This window comes from Aquila chrysaetos, chromosome Z (assembly GCF_900496995.4).
Source record: "Aquila chrysaetos chrysaetos chromosome Z, bAquChr1.4, whole genome shotgun sequence".
Lineage (NCBI taxonomy): Eukaryota > Metazoa > Chordata > Aves > Accipitriformes > Accipitridae > Aquila > Aquila chrysaetos.
In genome coordinates this window covers 60868154-60890092 of record NC_044030.1, presented here as the reverse complement: position 1 = coordinate 60890092, position 21939 = coordinate 60868154, and the positions used below count along the sequence as shown (strand labels likewise).

The window sequence follows — 21939 nt, the reverse complement described above, 5'->3', positions numbered from 1 at the left end:
TTCATTGCAGAGAACAAATCTTTATTTGAATATAGTGGAGCAAAAAATGCCCCTTTATTAATCTGATGTACACTAAATAACTTTGCATTTGTTACATGGATGATAAATATTTGGCAGATAAATTTATAAACACTTCCACGTTTTATAGATTTATACTGTACACAGTCATCCTACACAGAGCATGCCCTTTCACAAGTATACAGACAGCTTTCCTCAGGGGACTTAATCAAAACACTTGGTCAGACATTTTGGAAGTTGGCAGTCTGACACAGGGGAGCATACTGGAAAGATGAGTTCACAATTGTACCAGCTGGACTTGAAATGAAAAATTCAGAGCTCCAAAAGAGAGAATTTATCAAGGCACACACATGCAAACACATACATACAATAGTGATGACTGTAACCTGCTTTACAGGAGATCACACACAGCAGTAAAGAAAACAAACAAAGAAAGAAACAGAGAGGTCAGGACCATTGCCAAGATCTTGTTGCAGATTAGCAGATCTGGAAGTAAACAAGTATAAATGAGAATTCAACTTCAAAGTAGCTTATTATTCTATATACAATATGTACATGTTTCCTCACATTAAGAAATGGAGACTGTCAGAAATGGTTATGATTTTCTTGACAACATATGCAAACTAACACACCTGTGGTTTTGTACACTAAAGACAGTTTGAAAAATTGTACTCCCAGTTGGCTCAGAGCAGCTGGCAATTTGAGTGGAAGCTTAGTAGGAGAAACCTGGAGCAGAAAATAGCTCATGAAAAACTAGGAAAGAATACATGTTTTCCTTCTGTTTCTCAGCATTAGAAAATGCTAACAAGTTTTTAAGAAAATCAGTAACCTGATAATGCCAATAACTCTACTTTCAGTACCTCATCCTTGATGCCTGATTTCTGCACATAAGTCATAACACTGCAAACGAAACTGCCCACTTAAAAAAAAATCTAATTATGTATAGTACATTGTCATATATATTTGAGGCCAAGTATGAGATACAATCTGGTTGTCACAATGTTAGGCAGCTGAGGGTAATACAACAATTCTTTTGAAAGTTTGAATTGGGATTTGTAATACAATATTCTATAGAAAATGGCTGAAATAAGCTGTCAGTTGATTCATTAGGCTTGCAGCATGGGATGCTATTAAAAATCCTTGTCCTGTTTGGGAAACATTACATTCATAGGAAAAAGCCAGGCTAAAATTATTCATGTTAAAAATAAGGGCTAAAAGTACACATTTTTCTCACAACAGCAATTCCAGCATTCCTAAGATCTCAATCCTGCAATTTGCATCACTGATTTAAAAAGGGATCAGTTTACACACACAGTATAGTTTCATGTAACACTTTTCAGGATCCTAAACCACTAGGAAGACAATAAATGCAATCACTAGCAGCTTGGTGCATTCTTAAAAAGTCTTTATAAATGAGCTAGCTTTCCTACAGTGCTAATTTCATGCCTGCTCTAATTTTTGTTGCAAATGTCAGTAAAAATTTTCATTTCACTAGTGAAGCATTAATGAAATCAGTCACCATATCAGAAGGGATCTGTGGCAAGAAGAACCAGGAAAGAGCTGTAAGGGTTGTCCAAAAGAAGTGATGGGAGGTTGTGTTTTGTAAATCGCTCTCCAAATTTTAATATTCTCCTTTTCCCTCTAAACTATTGGTTTTAATCTATGTTTGCAAATTTTCAAAGACAAGGTAGTATTAGCTGCTGCTACTTTGAATCTGAATGGCAATTTTCTACTTAAAACTGCCTATTCATGATCACAGTTAGAAACTAAATGCTACACTCTCACTCAGTGACTGTGTTTTCCTTTTGGAAAGACCCACTACTTTCCAAAAGTACTATCATATGAGCATTGCTACCCTTTCATAGTGTCCTCCCAAATGTTTGGTACAGACTGGTATTCAGTTTATCAACTCACAGAACACATGGGAAAAAAAAAGAATTGCAAGCTGCTTGGTTTGTTTGTTTGTTTGTTTTAATCTTAGAATAGAGTTGCTTTTCCTATAGCCGATGTACATTGTTAAGTCCTGTGGAAGGAATACAACCTTTCTTTTGCTGCTTTCTTAGTTCTGTAACGTGTGTGTGTGTCCCACCAGAGGAAGCACACTGCAAAGAGTGAATATCCTGCGAAGATGGAGGCAGAAATGTAGCAGATGCCAGAGCTTTTGAAAGAGCTCTCTCCATCCTCACTGCTCTGTGTGCATGTGCTGCTATTTTAACCCCGGATTTGCTTGAATTATAGCCGCAATTACTTTATACAGCACTAATTACTGTAGAAGATCTTCGTGGGTGTTAATCATTAGTTGAAAGACACCCTGGCAACGGCTCTGTCTCAGGCTGGTCAAAGATTGCTGATAAGAACAGCAGCAAAGGATTGTTCAGCCACATTACTAGAACGACAGAAGCTATGTATGCAGAAACAATGAAAAACATACAGTACAGGAAGACACAGACATTTTCTCATAGGTTACACAGAAGTTAACATGTTGAGATCCACATGGAACATTTTGAAGGACTTATAGCTGAATAAGACAAAATTCGCAGCGTTTAGGATTTTATGTATCTGAGAATGCTGTGTCTCCTAGTCACCGGAATATGACCAGTGCCTTTGCACAATGTACTGTTCTGCTGTTTGGCACAGTGTGTTGGGGGGTGGAAGGCTACAGCTAAGTCAGAGCTCATTTTTCAGACCATTTCAGGAGTTCCCTTCCAATGACCGAAAGCTAATGGCCAGCTAAGATGAATCTTGGCATCCCCAAAATTTTGCGCATGAGTAAGTAAAGCTTTCTGCACAAGGAACAGAGAAGGACGTTATTTGTGTTCAAAGCAAAATGCACAAGGCAGAAAGTAACAGTGTCATCGAGAATGAGATGGGAATATGGTTTGTAAGTCTTAACATCCACCTGTGTTTCAGGGAGTTGTGTCTGTATAAATGTGTGTATATTCACCCACACGTGTGTCCATATATGTATTCACCTCTAACTGTGTAATACTTCTTCACTATATATAGTATTATATAGCTGCGGGCTAGGATTTAAGGAAAACAGCTGACAAAAATAAAAGTAATTGAACCCTGGGCCTTGAAATCTTACTCTTCATGGTCTGCTTTTAATTTGATTCCATTTAATTATTTTTTTCTGACCCTCTTCTTTTGAAGGATCAACTTTTAACTGGGTAAGACAGGCCTACGTGAGATTCACAAATGACTTTTATCACATAGCCAGTGGGGGACAGGCATATATTTACAAGACAGACATTAAGACAATAGAAGACATGTCTTATAGGTTAAAAAACATGCAGTATTATCATAGAGAAAAGCTAGATGACAACTCCAGCTCTAGACAACAGACAAAACTGGAACACATAAGACATCAGACTTTTGCAGAGTACTGTGCTTGTCATGAGTTATGAGTGCTGTCCATCAGCAGCAAGTAGCTTCAAATTGCTTGGTCAGGACTACTGGTGAAAACTGAGTGGCAGGTGGTAGATGTCCAGAATTAGAAAGTAGGAGTCTGAGCAAAAAAGCAGATCCTTAGGATCCAAGCAAAATGAGCTTAGGTGGCTAGCTGTGGAGAGAGTGATGAAAGCCAGCCTGCCAGTAATTTCTCTCTCTCACTTGCAGACTTATGTATTTGGCTATGGCTCAGAAGTGTTGATGGCCAGAATAGGGGCAAGTTCTCTACAAATCTTCTTGGTTATGTGGCATTAAATTATATATTCATGAATATCCTGGGCGAAAGGGACAATACTTTTGTGTCAGGTCATCCTCATCCAAATACCGTTGTTGTTAAGTAATCTCCAATCTTTCATCATTGGATGGTGTACTGGTCAGAAGTGAGCATTATGTTCTAGACCTTTGTCAAGAAGGGAAGATCATTTACCCCAGAAAGCAATTACACCTGTGTTTTTCCCCATATCTTTTTCCTAAGTATTTTGGTCCTAGTAAATGTAGCTTGTGTATATGTTGTGGGAAGGCACTGCCAAAAATTACTGCTTTATTCATTTTTAGTTGGACAAGATGTACTCCAAGGGCTAGAAAGCATGGCTACATATTACAGGCCAGCATCTTTGGAGATAATTCAACCTACTATCAAATAAGAAAAGTAAATCAATCAGGCCCATTTTGTCTTTTTCCTGTTTCTGAGATGCTAAGTCACTGCATCAAAGAAAGGTCCTGCATGTGGATGAAATTCTATATAAGACTCTTACACATATAGAGTAGGAGTAAGTATTGAAGGATCCTTCCTTTGCTGGAAGAAGTAGGGTATTCACCACTGCAATAAAAATAAAGAATGCAGATAATGGTAACGGATCAAAAAATATTTTGCATCACTTGTTGAAATTATCAACGTTAGAAGAAAGCAATGAGTCTGATTTCAGCTTATGGACTGGTTGTAGACTGGGTAACCATAAGTCAAGCTCAGGGAGATCTGCATTATAAATTGGTGCTTTCTATTTAATTTAGGTTCTGAACTGAGTTCCAGATTTTCTGGCTAACATGTCTCTGCTAATTCCACATCACTGCCTGTTCCTTGTCTTGCCTCCAAACTGCAGGCAAAAGTCTGTCTTTTCATGCTGTGTTTCCTGAACTAGCAGCATTGGAAAGTACTAATTCAGGCAAATACCTAATATTTTACAGTAAGTTTAATGAACAAGAAGGCAGGAAATGCAGAGGAAAAGCAGTCTCTCGGACGTGTTTTCTTCTGGAATATGATTACTGAACATGTGTTTTCTTTCAAGACTCCAGAGGAAGTGGAGAATTTCTGTTTTCACTTCTTGTGTCTCTGACCCCCTGAGTGCAAGGATTCATTTTTTTAACATTGGGATTGAAATTTCAATTGCATTTCCAGGTTATTAAACAGGAAACATGGCTTGTAGGTTGTATTAGCATGATATCATCTTGTTTAGGTAAAGAGGTGTGACTGGATGTAAACATCGTTCTCTGACTAAAGACGACCATTTTAAAACTCACAATGGGGAAGAGAGCTAAAGCCCAGCACACAGAGGCTGTCCATATGAGGGGCTGAGGACTATATTATATTGCTAAGTATTGGAATCAGCAGTTGTGCCTAATAGCGGTTACATGACAATAGGGCTCCATAGCGGTAGAAAAAGAAAACAGGAACAGAGAGTAATATTTTCCTCCAAATGGAGCTGAGCTAGGTGCACAAACAAGAAGATTCCCCCATATCTGCACCCACAGCAGAAGGAGCCCAACTAGGGCCATTCTGAGAGGACCCCTCGCTGTATTAGTTCAGCCTTCTGGATATGTAGAGAAATGTGGAGTCTGGCTGCCTCAAAACGGTAAGATTGTCTGAAGGACTTTTGAGATCAGTTTCCATCTTGGTTTATAAAGGGATGGCCAAATTGCAAAAGATAGGTGGCAAACCTTCTTACTGAATGTTACTATAAAGTCAGAAGCAAGTGAGAGCATAAGCAGTGAGTTTTGACTTTCTTTAAGATTGGCCCTCTGGTAAGAAAAGCAGTTTGGGATGGAATGAATGGAATGGCATGAAGAGAAAGAGAGCAGAGCTCGAGTTAGCAGTCTTACTTTGTCCTACTTTTCTAAGATGATGAACAAAGGGTAGGCTACTGGAGCCATCAGGAAGGCTTTTTCACTGTGTTGAAGTTTTGTAGTATACACTTCTGGAAGGGCACTGGCTAAAATCATGCATAGAGGAAGAAGGCTTCCCAATACAAAATACATTAACAACCCCCTTCAGCACTCCAGAAACCATGAACACCTAGTCTTGGTTCCCTTATTAGGAGTCCGTACTCAGCAATCAATGCAATGCATATCAAATGTTGTAGTGCGTGCTTCCAACCAATAAGGTGCTAACATGAATATAGCCAATCTGGTTAAAATGCACAAACACAATGAATAAGATGCTTTCAAGAAATAAGAGTCTGCTAAGTCAAGCTCTACTATCAGACAACCTGTAAGGAGTAAAACTAGTTAGAATAAAATTTCTTTGCCAAAAATGAAAACATGTGGTCTTTTGTGTGGACAGTTTTTAAATTTTAAAGTAGTTGACCATCATGGTTAATACCATTCTAATGCTGTCATTCTTCTCTGTCTTCAGTGGCCATTGTACTTTTTGTCATTGCTCTCAATAGGAATGAGCCTTTCAGCTTTACAGGAGAAGAGCACTTACCTCATATCCTGCTTCAGTTTAGATTGAAAGGAGTTTCCAATTAGTGGTCAGTTAGTTCAGTGACCAAAACAGACAAATAAGCAGTTTTGATTATATGTTTGAAAGTTCTGATACACAAATGCAATCAAGTTTGGTTCTCTGTGGTGTATCAGGGATCTAACCAGGCCACTAAGTGATTCTTTATGTGAGATATAAGTGAACATACACAGAAAGGAAGTACAATTCCTACTGCCCAATATTTGTTACCTGATATTGCTTTGGAAGCTGCAAAAAAAGACAGACTCACTAAAGACCAACCAAATCACTTTTGCTTATAACGTAAGTAACGTTTGTGTCCAGAGCGCCACAGATTATTTCTGTTCCAGCCTGTGGATTGTACCTATCTAACCAAGTATTTATAGCCTGAAATTGCATTAATTTCTTTTGTCTTTATGAGATAAATCTTTACTGCACTTAAGCCCAAAAAATTGATTGTTCAAACAGCTTTAATGCTGGCTTGTGCATTAGTTCAAATCTGTTGAGCCAACTGGCTCACCAGCTAGGGAAATTCTAGCTTTAGGTTTTGTTCAATATGTTGGAAATGTTAGTGGATTTTTTTCTTTGTGCATCTCTTCCATTTATGTATCCCCGCTTTCCTTCCCACTATAATTCTTTTTTCCTTTTCCTGCCTTAGAACATTGACTCTAATTCTGGACCATGCAAGGTTCATGTAGTTGGGAATTTTGTTCATCTTTACTAATTCCTGTTGTTGCTATATTCCACTTCATCCAGACTTAATCACATACTTATGACATAGTCAAGATTTACAATAATAACCCACATCGAAATCAGCATAATTTTACGTGTAATGAGCTTTTAGTGTGTTAACCTTGACCTGTAGCCCTCAAAAGTTGAACCTTATTTTTCTGTGGCTCATTTCCTCCACACTGGTCAGGTGGCATGATGTGTTGGATTTGGATGTTTTTTGGAATTACGTACAGAGGTGGACAGAATATACTTCAAGCGGACAGTGCATAGCAAGACAATGTAATATTTTCCCATTGCTGTTGATGTTTACTCCAAACACGTACAGAGGCTTCAGATTTCAAAATAAGTTGTGCAGTAAGTACAAGGAGGTGGACACATGCTGCTAATGAATGGCACAGAGAAACAAGGCTCAAATATAACTCTTATTGGAGAAAACAGCCTTGAAATAATACTAAGGTTATGACTAGTGGACAAAAGCCACAGATGCAAAACTAATGCCAGTATTTTGTTTTTAACCTGGAACTTGGTGAAAAATAATTCTTCCTCCTTCTTTTTTTAACATAGTTTAGAAATTTAAAAAACATGTTTAAGTCAGATTTAAATATAAAATATTTAATCTCAAATATCTTGACTGTTTATATTCCAAAATAAACATACTTCTTAAACTTTGTTTCTTACTGTATTATATTTAAATTATCAACATCAAAAAAATGTCCACTAGTTTTCCATACTCATGCTTTTTTAAATCAGCCACTTTTCCCATTTATTACTAGCAGAAAAACACACCTTGTGCTAACAATTTGGTGCTACAATGCGTATCGTAGGCATTTGTTAGTAACTGAAAAATGTAACTTCTACGATCAGTAAATTAAACAGTGAACTTTAAATGTAATGAATGATCTTCTTAGGTGGACTTTTACTGACTCTTTGAATATGACTAAGACAATGACTGACACAGAATGAAGTGATGGATATTACTACCCAAAGCTAAGTTGACATATACAAGCAAAAGAAAAATTAATGAAAAAAAAATCTGTCTTACTATACAATGACCTTATCTGAGAGGCTAATTTCTTTGGCAATGATTCAACCACCTAATAAATGTTGTCAGACATAATTAGAAAAAATACTGATAAATTTTTCCTTATGTTTTATACCAAATTTGTTCTTTGAAACTTGAAACTGCAGATAGTTCATCAGCTGATACAAGTTTTCTTAGCTGCACTGAAAGCAATGCCAGTTTCTGTCATCAGAGGATCTGCCCCTTTTGTTTGCTAATTTTATAAATGTATTTGTACTAAATTTTTAGCGCTAACATTTTAAAGTGATCCCATAGCCTTTTGTATAACAGAAGGACTGGTGGGGAACTCTTTACTGAAATCCAGAACAGTCCACAGCATATCACTTAGAAGAAATATATTTACTACCATTTACTCTCCATCCTTGCTCTTGGTCTAATAAAAGCATTACCACTCCCTGCAGCCTTGCCATGGCTTCTTTCTTAATGGCCTTTCAGAGATATATGAAAGTGTTAAATGGTGAGATATCTCTAGAACTACTAAAAATCAGCTGAAAAAATAGTTATATAAAGAAGTGTATAAACTGTGAAAATAATGAAGGTGTTTTTATTGCTTTTCATTGTTCTGATATTTAAAAAAATCTTTTGAGATGTTTTAATTACATTATACTCTATATTGAAGGTATGATCTGATCAAATTTACTAGGTGGCATTCTATGGCCACATATTTTTATAACCAATCTGCGACAAAGAAATATATATTAGAAGTGTAAATACCAAACATACTTCTGAAAGCATCTTCCTTTTCATACAGTTCACTGGCCTGATTCTTCCTTCATTCATATTTATGACAACATAAACTTTTGTATTGATTCACTCCTAGATTAAGACAAATCCACTGTTTTAAAATGGCAAAAATATTCCAGATGCCACAAGTGAGAAGAAAACAAAATTTTTCTGGAGGATCAGCAGCAAAGAGTGAAAGTTTATTTTGTTATTCTCTTTGCTGCTTACCCATATGGGCTTTTAATCTCCCTGCAGTAGCTGTTGCCTTCTCCTCAGCAAATAAGGGATGTAGATGATAATCTTTACTTTAGACTGAATCTACCTAAAAAGATTTCCCAGGAAAGAGGCATTGCCACAAGTTTTTCCATCTAAGCACAGCTGCAGAAGGTCAGTATTCTCAGTCCTGTTGTGGTCTGCAGAGTTTCCTGATTAATGCTGCATGCATTGATATATTAACATTCTCTGCACCAACACTGCGAAGTAGTTGACTTGCATGTCTGTACTGTTACAAAAGCTCACAATGCCATGGCCAAATTTAGCATGTATTTTTTAAATAATATGACTGCTTGCATTTTAAATATCTAATTATCAGTATGGTTTTTACTTTACTGGATATGTGACCGAAAGTGTTTTAAGAGGTAGCTTTGCAGTTTGAAGTTAAGTGGGTTTGAATAGCAATGTCTGCAAGCAAACCAAAGTGACATTTAAAACTTTCATACAGAGGTTGCTAAATCTCTGCCACTCCAAAGTATCTTTTGAGTTTGATTTCTGACATTTGAGCACTCTACTAAGCGTTGAGAATCTGAAGCCTTTGCACCATCGGTCAGGAGAGTTGACATTTGTATGCAGAAGGAAATAAATAGTAAATGGCTTTTTCCAGTTACATCAACACCTGGGTTCTTGTGTCAGGAAGCCGAAGTCCTACCAGACCTCCACACACTAGAACAGTAGAAGCAAGGAGAATAGGGATTGCTTTGGTGATGCCAACAAGGGAACCGAATATTAAGTTTCCAAGTACAGCTGCTGCTTTGCATAGTGCATTCAAAAAGCCAAAGCCTGTTGCCCTAGAAGAGAAAACAGAAGAAAGTTAAAAAATGGACGAAAGAGTGAAGCCATTGAGACAAATCCTCAGTGGGAATAAATCAGTATAACCTTGATATCTTAAACAGAATTTATGCCAACAAGAATTCTGTGCTTGTCTTTATAATGCGAAATCAAAGCTCAGCTGCTACAGCATTTTATTGAGGCAAATTCATTCTGGTGCCTCAGGCACTAAAATCTGAAATAAATGGCTGAATAGGTAAGTTTACACCTCTACAGTAGAACAAAGGACTTGCAAATGGAAATTCAGTAACTCTTAAAATGCTGAATGTGAGGTAGGAGGTGTAAAGTCGTTCTCAAAAGAGAGCTACTTGGTGATTTGGGAAAGAAGTCATAAAAACAAAAGGTTGATCATCTTGGGGCACTGAATAGAAATGTGTTTCTTACAGGGCATATGCATGTTCAACCGGTGCTTTTTCAAAAGGCTAATGAGACCTCCAATAATAATGAATGTTTGTCTCTTAGACGTGAAGAGAATAGGGCATAAAAAAATCTGCTTTGTGCAGAAGAGATATCTGAGAAACTTTGGAGAGAAGGAAAAGGAAATAGACTGGTAACAGAACGTATGACACAGGCAACTCAGAGGGGCTTTTGCATTGCAGTGGTGTGATTTTAGTAGTCTGGATTAAGTACTTTAGATGTTTGGTAGCCCATGAATAGATGTATTATGCAAACTGCCATCATTTTAATAAATTGTGTTTTGACATGACTGTATGATTCATAGTTGCAGGAATGACCTTGTCCTACAAAAAGTGTCCTAACAAAAATATCTGTATGATAGCAGAATGTTTAACATTTCTCAATTCTCTTAGAAGTGAAAGAAAGAAGGACTATGCAGAGCTCACACTGTGCTCACTGGAATAAAATAATAAGAATCAAGAGGATAGATGTTCTTTTCAGAACAAAATGCTTCTTTCTTGTTAATATTAAGAACTGCCATTAGAAGGAAAAAGCCCCCAGTCTAAACAGCAGGGATTAACAGAAATGCTAATGGTCTGTGTGACTAAAAAGAGCCGTAGTTATTGTACTGAGGTGCATGTGAGGGAAAGGAAGAAGTCCTGTGCTCAGAGGTAGCCTGAATTCCTAGGAAGTAAGTCTGAGAAACTTCTACTGGAGCTCGTAAAGAGCAGCCCAGAGAATCAATTTAAAGTAAGCAGACTTGGTCCCAGCTGAAAGCAAGGATATAAACTCTCAAGGTTCTTCACAGAACTATTTTTGATTTTGAAAACAGCAAACCGTGGTATGAAGGGAGAAGAGATCCTCTGCCTCAAGAAACTGATCGACATGGCCACAGTCCAGAGTGTCACTAGTTCATCTCCCCTGCTCTTCTGCAAATCTGTATCTCAGGTAGAGTTGATCAGTCAGGCCCCTTGGTGTCCTATATCCAAGCCTTACACTGGAGAAGAGGTAAAAGCTTCTGTCTAGTATAGTTGACCACGATATAGGGTTTTTCAGTACTGTCCATTCCCTGACTGTATCTGAAATGCTGTGCTTCAGAATTATACTAGTCCTGGTATATTTGAGGACCCTGCACCAAAAGAATGATGAAAATAGGTCTAGATCCTTCTGGTATATTTCTAAATCACTCTCGTTTGCTCTAAGAAACAGAACTCTAGTTAACCCACAAAGTCAACTCCAGATTCTGAACAAGATTCAAAAATGTGGTAATTTGAAGTAATGGTACTTTTACTGTCAAATTCTTAAATCAATTAAAAGGATGTTTGCAGAACAGAATGAAGACATGGAACAGACTAATTAGCATACCTTCAAAAAGGGTTTTTTTTCTGTTAATGTTAAATATTCATTTGTCCATGGTTGCAAACCAAAGTCAATGTCCTTACCTAAAACGTTATGGAACTAAAACCAGAAGAGTTGATACTTCCTGTTCCAGTGTCAGCTCTGTGTATTATATGCCTTTTCTGACCCCAGGACAAGACACAAGTTAGTCTTTTTTGCTGGGTGATTATAATCATAATATATTTATTATCAGTTTGGCAATATGACAGAACTCTTTAAAATACCTGAGATTTAGCAAAGTAATTATTATTTTGTCTGAAGTAATCATAAATCCTCTTTGTGTAGAACATGGCACTCATCCAGATATTGCATGATGATAAGTATCAGCAACATCTAAGGAAGGAGAGACAGGTCATTCTGATGGCAGAGCAGAAACTTCCCAGAAAAATGGTGAAAAAAACAAGCAGAAGAGACCCAGATATGCCTCCTGAATGTTCAAAGCCCTTACTTGCTTGTTTTTTCTAAATTTGATTAAACCTGCAGTACTTTTACATAGTACGTAGTGCCAAGAAAAGCTAAACATGCACATCCTGGAGATAACCATCTTGAAAGCAACATGCTCTCCGACAGTGCAGACGAGTGAGGGCTGCCAGAGAGCACACTGCTGAGAGCAGCAGATGAGGAAACTTTGGAAGTGTTGCTTGTGAAGCTTTCTGACAGACAAACATTTGCAGGACCTCCTTGAAAATGCCCTCCTCAGAGGAGGAATGAGCCAGTTAAAACTTACCCATTTTAAGGATGACTTATGGAGGAATCAGTCCAAAGGAAGAGTGGGAGGATGCATGCTGAAGGAAGCAGTGAGAAGCCACCCTACTAGAGTAATCTTTCACAGCCTATGAGAAGAACTTCAAATCTCTATCACAGAAACATCTCTACTACAAGGGCAGATAAAGCCCAGAATATCTGGAGGAAGCTGACCCAGGATGGGGAGAAACTCCTGAGAGGGAAGGAGCTCCAGACTGATGCATCGTCTAGAGTGAACGAGAGTGGGGATAGGAAGGAGGAGCATGAAGAGAAAAGATGGTGGTAAAATAGACTTTATCTCAAACAGGTAGGAAGAGGTTAAAGACAACAGAGCCAGCCTGGAAAACAGAGTTTATGTCATAGAATAGTAACAGGTTTCAGCTATTCTGAACAAGTCAGAGGAAGAAGGAGAGGAAGAGTGAGAACTATTCTAATTTCAGCCTCCTTTGTGCACAGAAAGTATTCCTAAAGTTATGATTGTGATCAGTGTCTGCACATGTAAATATGATTTCTTCAGCTGTCAGTGCTTATGTAAAACCAAATTTGCCCCCAAATAACAGTAACAGGAAAAAACCCCAGTGTTCACATAGAGAAAATAGACACTTAGTCATCAACAGCCTCAGTATATTCAAAGAGATACCAGAACTCCCCAAAGAATACATACCTAGCTAAAGAAAATTTGGATAGATAGAGGCAGGAAATCTTTGGAAAGGCAATAGCACAAAACATATGGGGATGCTTTACTTATATTCAGTGTTGTTTTATACTGCCTTATAAAGGTAAGCTGTTTCACAGATGCTATTTGCTTGTATCAACTAGTTATAACTAGGGGTATGAATATAATTTTCTGAGCAATTTGGACCATTTCTTTTCATGCGCTGTGGTCTGCAGATAGCACATTCAGTGCTGCCACTGTGCTTTAGATCTAGTATAGGTTATATACCAAAGATTACCTTATTAAGGTTTAATGCAATTTTGTAATACAATATCTCTTATATCTGAGCAAAATTAAGGTAATTTGTTGGCACTGAAAAAACAGTTCTGCTCTGTAAAATGGACTTATTCAATTTTTCTAATTGTAAGGGGTCATTATTAGTCTAATCCCATTAATGTTATCAAATTATGAACAAAGAAGAGTAAGACAAAGTAAGCCCATTTTTATTGCCCTTGGCTGTCCTGATAATACAAAATGAACAACCCAGCAGAAGTTCAATCTTTTAATCTTTAAGCAGTTTTCAGGCATGTCCTTTTGCCTAAAATATGCACATCATTGGCAGGAATAGTAAAATTTTTACAGGCTTAAGTAAAATATTGTTGAGGCCTGTACCTGAAAAGCATTGTCACTGTTCAACCGTCTGCCTTCATATCCTTCAATTTTAATACTGTGTTTCAATGTGAATTTGTTGTGTACTAGTAGCCAGAACAAAGACATTAAGCAAACTGTTGAGCTCTAGGGATAACAAATTCAGACTTGTTGATTTTTAAACATCTTTCTTAGAACAATTTGTGATTCAAATCAACTAAAATCTGTATTAATTCATGCCTTTATAATTAATTCTACTGAATCCAGGGGGGTAAAAATAGCCAGGCAATAAATACACTGCAATTCACATACATGTACTAGCATAGCCTTCTCTTGCAGCACTAGTACAGTCTCTGCTACACTGTTTCAGGAAAGTGCTAAGTGTACGGAAAGTCTGCAAATGATCAAATATATGTGATGTGTCATGTCAGCATCATGAATGAATTAAATGAAAAAATCCAAAGGCATAAGGCCATTACAATATCCAACAATTTCCGTCATGTTCATCAGTTACTGGGCGAAGAATTGGCACAAAAATGTCTTTTTGACTCCATGAGCAATCCTTGTTACTGGTCAAGGGAGTTCAATGGCAAGAATCCCTTGCCCAGCTAGAGAATGTCATTAAATCCTTCAGGCACATCAGTAAGATAATCCTGGTAAATCAATTTAGGATTGCCTTAAAAAAAAAAAAAAAAAGTTACAGATGCAGTATTGTTAGGAGAAAAATGTGGAAGTCTTACAAAATGTCAGGTCTGAGACAAAGCTATACATTAGGGAAAAGGAATTTTCCCCAATGTATTTTACTTCTGTTGCTGGGAAAGCGGCGACAAAGAAAAACGCTTAGCTTTCTTTCACTCAAGCCCCACGTAAAAATGGCAAGAGTCCAAACAGTTAAAAATAGAGGGATTATCTAAGCCTTTAGATTAAAAGAGCTTGTTTCCTGGTTGCCACATATGTTCCTTCTTAGACCTGGTGCTTGTATTCCTACATAAATTACTTCAGGCCCACTTTTCCATTGCTGATAGTCAGTGTACCTGAAAACTTCATTGTCCTGCAGTGTAGCGCTACTGAAAGTGTAGCACAGATATTTAATAAATTTCTTGCCAGAGCTAGTGCTGAGCCTATATAGCAAGTTACAAAAACCCTCTGAATATCACTTTTGTGAGTGTTGATAATATGCAAAGTCTATTAAAATGGAGTTTCTGAATGTGCTATGGACAAATTTCTAATGTCCAGACATTTTAAGATCTTTTAAAAAAATTACTACAAAGGTGCATGTCATAGCCTGGCCAATTATAGCACTCAGTGTGCAAGTAAAACTGTGGAATTTGCCTTCCTGCCTTGGACTACTGCCCAAGGCATTGCATAGGTTCAGCACGTCATGCCTTAAAAACATTAACATGAAATTTCAGCAAAATGCAGTTGAACCACATCCACAGGATGGCAGTAGAAAATAGCTGTGAGGAAGTCTACTGTAAGTCAATGACTGCTGTTATGAGTCAAAAGAATGGAAAACTTCTCTTCTGACAGCCACAACAATACAAAGTTGGACTTAAGATTCCCTGTGAATAATGTTTATTACCCTGGGGATAGATTCTTAGGGCTCAAGAAAAAGAGAAAAAGATAAATATAATGAACTGAAGATAGGAGGCTTATTTCTTAATTATGACCAAACCCTTATGAACTTATTTCAGAGGTATTAAAAAAAGGCAAAACAGGATGACTTCATTTTATAGCACACCTTGAATTCTAAATACTCCTGGCCAAGACTCAAACCCAGATGTCTGGCAGCTGTGGTAAAACTGATGAATTGTTGGTTATCTGATGCAATCTGACCTTGATTTACTCTGCAGGAGATGACCTATTTCTATTCCACTTTCTGTTTAGGTTTGGTTTATTTGTGGTATCCACTCCTTGAGGAGAGTCTTGGCTTATAAAGTTGGTGCTTCCCAAGTTAGTTCACAAGATATTTATCATTTATGTGAAAGTAATGATTGCATTTGAAAGTCATAACAATTTCCTAAATGTTAACTTCTTCAGAGAATTTTAACTCTCTTCCATTCATATTTATATTACAGGCAGAGCTAGGAAACTGTGCAATGTTATTGCAAGCCCCTTGGGCACACACATTACAACACAAGCCATAATTACCTCATCACACAATATTTTTTTTCCGCATCACTCTGCCAATGCACAGAACAAAGAGAGCTTGAGGGTAAAACATAAATGTAGTGAAGAAAACTTTGTTTCCCTCATCTGCTGCAAAAGTTGGAAGGTGCACTTTGAATAAGGTTGGGGACTGCAAGATGAGAAAGCAGTCTTATGGTTAATGTAGTTGAGTGCTGTCAGGAGAAAGGATACAATCCCTACCCCTGCCACAGAATTCATATATGATAGGAGCAAGTCACTTGGAGCTAACTAAATGGTCATTAACTATGCATTTCACATTTTCTGGGTGATCAGCTTAGCACCTTCAGGTTTGTGTTTCTGAAGTGCTAAGTACTTATAGGTGCAGTGGAAGTTACACTTTCAGCCCATTCCCTCTTCTAAAATGCTCAGTGGCTGGGGTTGTTGGTACCATACATGCCAGTGTACAGTTTTCCTCCCCTGATAGACAATACTGAAGTTGCTTTTAATGTATCTTTTTCCTCTGTCCCTCAATTTCTACATCATCTCCTTTCAAAGCAGTGTTTGAAAAATACAGAACGTTTATGATAGAGTAGGAAAGCCCTCTAGGAGCACTGAAAATTTTTTGCAAGACATCTAATAACTCTTCTTCAGAGCAGAGCTTCCAAGGCTATGGAATAGTTTGGTTCAGCCTTCAAGAAGGTCACAACTGATGAAAGACTTTTCAGAACCTGCTGACTAGTCCAGAATAGCACAGGCCATCAAGAAGATAAGACAAAAGACAGGAGAAAAGATGAGACAAAAGATGAGTTAATACAAGTTGTTTACATTGTGGAGTTGGGTTAATTTACTTGCTTATTGGAAATCAGCTCGTTTATAGCTAGTTGTCATGAGTGTCCTTTAAAATTTGTGTATTGAAAAGTAAAAAAAAAAAAAAAAAAAAAAAAAAAGATTATTACCACCATGTGTGTCATCTGGAAGACAGAAACCTACCTATGACTAGCATTGGTAACATATCATCACATCAACTTTGTCATCTACCTGAGAACCATTTGAAATCTATACAGCCTCTAACATCTCTTATTTTAACATTGTGCAAATCAATTGAGATTTTATAAAGAACATGCAGGCAAAATCTATGCTAAAATGGCACAAAATTTGAAAGTGCTCATTAAGAATATAGGACAAACTACTTAATTACCTCAAATCCAGGCATTATTAAATTAAAACGTAAATGGGTAGATGAATGTGAATGCATAGAGAATCCAAATCTGTTAAGATTTTGAAGCAACATTAACTCTGTCCTGCGGGCAGCTGATGAAGAGGAAACTGAAATGTGTGCTGTATATCATATACAGTGCACATTTCCAAATTGCTCGCCACACCCCTACCTGGCAAAAAGCCAGTATGATCCCTAAATAACCTGGAGTACAATTTATGAAACACCTTTTGTATTTACGCTGCAAAGCCCCAAAGGTCTGCAACTGGCTGGTCTCCAAGAGGAGCTGTGCAGGAGGAAAAGGAGGGGCTGCCCAGCCTGGTCTGTTGTGCATGGTAGCATGAACAGGCCTCCTTCCACGTACTTTGCTTCCAGCCCAGGCTTCAGCTGTACTTTGCTGCTGGTTGTGGTCATTTTACTGATTGGGAATAAGAAAAAAGTATATATTGAAATAGTAAAATAGTGATAGAATGAGCAAAGTTGTTGTGCCTAGATTGTGTTTTGAGGGGAAACTGGAAGCCAGTTTCAGGACCAGCTTCAGTCTGGATGCAGCTTTGTAGTGAAAGAGGTCATCATCTTAATTATGAAGGACCTCATATGCAAAAACAGATCAGGTAGCTTCGTTTACCATATATGCCTGGAAAGGCTGTTTAGCCCTACAGTTACTTGCAGAAGCTGGAAATTCCTGGCAAACTGTGGCAAGTCATGCCAGGCTATGAAGATCAGAGGAATCTTAGAAAGAAAGACCCATCAGAGGTGGGCAACGGTGGCTGTTAAACTGTAGCTGGTCTGGGTAAAAGAAATATCAGAGAAAAAATTCTGGGAAGCAAGTTATTTGAGTTCCTGCAAGTCTTAATTTTCAAATAGTTCTATGAAACACGAAGAAACTTTACCCCAGCCTAAAAAAACCAAACGAGTCTAGGAAGTGACTTCTAGAATTGGTTGTTTTGTTATAAGTTAGCTGGCAAAAACTGGCAGTGATGGTTCCACCACTTTTGGAACTTTTGGAAAAAAATTTCATCTACAGTATATATCAGCAGTGTCTTTCCTGGCACAGGTAGATTTGGCCTATCAGCCTTTTTATATTGGTAATACAAAGTGACAAGTTTTCTATCTCAGTTGTTTCAAAAAAACCCAACAACTCAGCTGCAAGTAAATTTCTGAGGTGGAATTCCAGACAGCTATTATTGCACACACAAGCTTTTTAAAAAAGAAAAATGGGGAAAAATTTGCTACAATCTGAAAGCTAGCAGAAACTATTGAAAACATGTATTAGCTACAAATACAGATGGCCTAAAATAGTTATCAGTTACATTCTTTTTGTCGTTCCTAGTAATGATGCTTATTTTTTCTTCCATTAACATCAATGGCTTTTCCAACTATTTTTCTTTACTTCATTTTAGGAAAATATTTGTGGCTGCTACATTCAGGAATACCAAAAAAGATCGCTATTTCTAAAGGATATTTATTAGAAATATATCATGGCATTTGGCCAGAAGAGCAATTTCCTGAGGTGTAATAAAAACACTAGCACTTAATATTAAAGCTTAGTGGTTTGGATTCATAAGTAGCCTAGTGCAGTTATTCAATACAACCACAAGAGTGGACATCAATTTCTTGTGTGAAGGAGTGTGTATTTTTAAAATGTCAATGAAAAGAAAACACAGAAGCCTCTCCTGATGGACAATACTGAAGCGAGTTGCACCTCTGTTCAAAAACTTAGACTTGCCAGCAAGGCTTCATGCATTTATAAACTAGAAATATTTTTCACTATATCTGAAACTTCTAGTGAATGACAGAGTGAATAGCACTGTGACAGGAGAAAGGACACACTGTCCCTTGGCAGGAATCTGGGCAATTTTACATAAAATTTGTTTAAGGAGGGGACGGGCAAGAAATACCCCAGTCTAGTCAAGAAAAAGCAGCTTTTACATTTTTACCCTTGACATACAACAGTGTATGACTCAACTGTTCTTCCTTCAGTACATTAAGTGACATAAGATCAGCATTAAAAAGTACCCTGTATCTGAAAAAAAAAACCCCATGTCATCTAGCAGCAATGCTTGCAGGACATGAAAATTGTCCTGAGTTTTCCTGCAAGAGCCCTGAAGAGTCAGGAACAGTATCCAAGTCATTTTTGTATCTGCTTAATGCTGACTTGTACACACCTAGTGACCCTGCATACAAATTCGTAGCAAACTGATTAACAGCTCAGCACGGTTCAAGCCCACAATCTCTTCCAGAAGATGCTGTTCTGCTCCAGATAGTGATTTTTATTATCATCCCCACCATTTCACAGCCAACAGACAAATGCAGCTATATTGCTGTTTTGGACCAACTACTGCCTGCAGAGCCAGTTGTGCTAGGGGAAACTCAGAAATACTCCATTACTGTTTTCAGAAATACTACTCATTAGTGGTGTTTTAAATAAGAGCAGCAGTTAGACCTTCTTTTTTTCATGTGAAACTACTTTCGTGGTATTTTCCTGATTGGGTGATGTTTGATGAGAAATAGATACTAAGTAGCTCAAAAAAATCTCTTTTTACCCTTGGTATTCATAAGACAAACTATTTGTTTGGTTTGAATCACTCAAAACATCACTACTTCCGTAACCATTTCTATTCACTATTTGTGCTGGTACATAAAGATAGTGTCAGTGAGGTTAGGGGAGGTGTACCTGCACATACCTTCTGTCTGTAGGATACAGCTCCACGGTAATGACGTCTAGAGAGTTCCACGCTGAGATGGTGAGGCCGTTGTAGAGGCACAGCATACCTATCATCATGGATTCACTGGTCCCAAACCACAGGAAAAAACAGCTGATGCCAGAGAGAACCATGGAACCACCTAGGTACAAGACAGGTGAAACCAACATGAAATGGAGCTGTATTTAAAGAATGATCTTTGTCTGTTTTGTCTAATGTTTCTATATACACAGTGTAGCTAAATAACTGACCTATATATTTGAGTTAAAAACTAAAGAGATTTCCTCTGCTGGTAAGACCAGTCAGGCAGACAAACGTTGTAAGGGGCTCATAGAAAAAAAACATAACTCCTCAAGCATTAGGCTATATCATAAAATATTAAGCTGGAACCCTCTCTGAATTTTCAAAGCAAGCTGCCTGGGGAAAACTACCCCCATTCTTCCTTGTTCATCATCTTCTGCAATTACATGAATCTCCTTCATATATTATAGCAATAAAAACACTGCGTGGGAATTGCATTTATATAGAGATACTCTTCTAGAAAATGAACACAATGAACTACCACATAGTTATTTAAGTAAATTGAAAACATATTTGTCATTGCAGACAATCCACAGGAGACATCTTTCAACTGTGTTACTTTGCAAAATAGATAATGGGCAAAGGATTGCTGACTCTTCCATGGAGTTGCTTCACTAGGTCAGGGTCAACCGTGCCCATCTTGCTTTCCTTTCAGCTGGAGCAAAGACGAGCCAATGGTCAGCACTTTCCAAAATCTCATCCCAAATGCCTAAATAATGATTTTGTAATATCAGTGTGGGAGAGCAATGACTGATAATGTGGCATAGCAGAACTGGTTACAGAACCCTTTGTTCCTAGAGTTTCTAAATTGAGGGCTTTTTAAAAGGGCACTTAAGATGCCGCACAAATGAAGCATCTGCAGAAGGAATGTTTTGCATCTCTCTGAACCAAATTCTTTAAAAAGAGGACATGTTACTTTATCAGGAGAGCTTTAGGTTTTGATGTTGTTCCCTGTCTTAAAGTGAAGCCCCCACCTAACATCGTTAACCGTCCAATTCTATCCATCAGGAGAGCGGACACAATATTCCCTGGTAACACTGCCAATGTTCCCAGGAAATTAACAAAGTAAATCCAGTAGGCACTGTAGTCGTCATCAAAAGAAATCTGACATCCTGTCCTGATGTGGAAAAATGTGCAGTTTATCAATTCGCTGTCAACAAATTTATATTGCTCGAGATCTGTGGAAAGAAGAAAATGAAATATTTCAACTAACAGCCAACTCCATGTGCAGCTTTTGATTAAAAACATTTCAATTTAGGCAAATTTAATGACAACTCAGACCTTTCACTGCTTTGTAAAATGGAACTAGTTATTGCTGTTAATTTTGATACCTTTTTATCTTAAAGAAAAATATGCAAAGCTTATGAAAAAGAGCAATTAAGGCCTGGAATTAGGCAAGTTATATTACTGTATTTCAGCTCTGCTTGGACTGTATCTGGTTAAGGCCTTTCAGCAGCAGCTGGTCTTGCATAAAAACCACTAGGTATCTGCAAGTTTCTATCACTTGGTCTTGCTCGGTATCAGACCTTCTATTTCCACACCAGACAGCCGTTCAGATGAGACTGCCAATCGTGCTTGGTTTGGTTTGACTTCCTTTAAAGTGAAATGTTCCTACAGAATTCAGATTAAACTAATTTTCATTTCTGAGAAGGCCTCGTGGTCTTCAGCTCAAGCACGGATGAGTTACTTCATGCAACAGTTCAGGCCATTCTTCTTCCAATACCATTTCACAGATCTCTCCCTATACTTCCACTTTCTTTCTGCTCCTCCTGTCAGTCTTATAACCTGGAATCAAGAATACCTTCCTTCCACACAAAGAAAGCTGGGTGTTGCTTGCTCTGAAACCTAACTCTATTACTATTATAATTGTTGGAGTTATGGGAAAGGGGTAAGAAGTGCCCCATCTTTCCAACAAGCTTAGTCGGCCATGTTCTACTTTCAGTTATGTTTTATTAAACTGAAAAAAAAAAGTCCTCTGTTTAAACATATTATATATGTTTAAATACATATATGCTATATGCATTCCTATTTTTCTTACAATACTTAGGAGAGTGGGAATAATTATAGATTAGGCAGTTTGAATCCTGAACTCAGATTCCCATGCCACAACAAGCACAATGAACAAAGTGTTTCACCAGTCCA

At 37.7% G+C, this 21939-nt stretch overlaps 1 protein-coding gene across 1 annotated transcript in view; it reads right to left on the bottom strand.

The window, feature by feature from the left end:
* Positions 1-21939, bottom strand: part of SV2C (synaptic vesicle glycoprotein 2C) — a 122457-nt gene continuing 100518 nt past the window's right edge. Inside the window, exons 11-13 of the mRNA XM_030005150.2 lie at positions 20772-20975; positions 19699-19858; positions 1-9784 (exon numbers count right to left, since the gene is read on the bottom strand). Coding sequence (XP_029861010.1) covers positions 9601-9784; positions 19699-19858; positions 20772-20975 — 548 coding nt within the window. The 3' untranslated portion in view covers positions 1-9600. The remainder of the gene's footprint in view (positions 9785-19698; positions 19859-20771; positions 20976-21939) is intronic.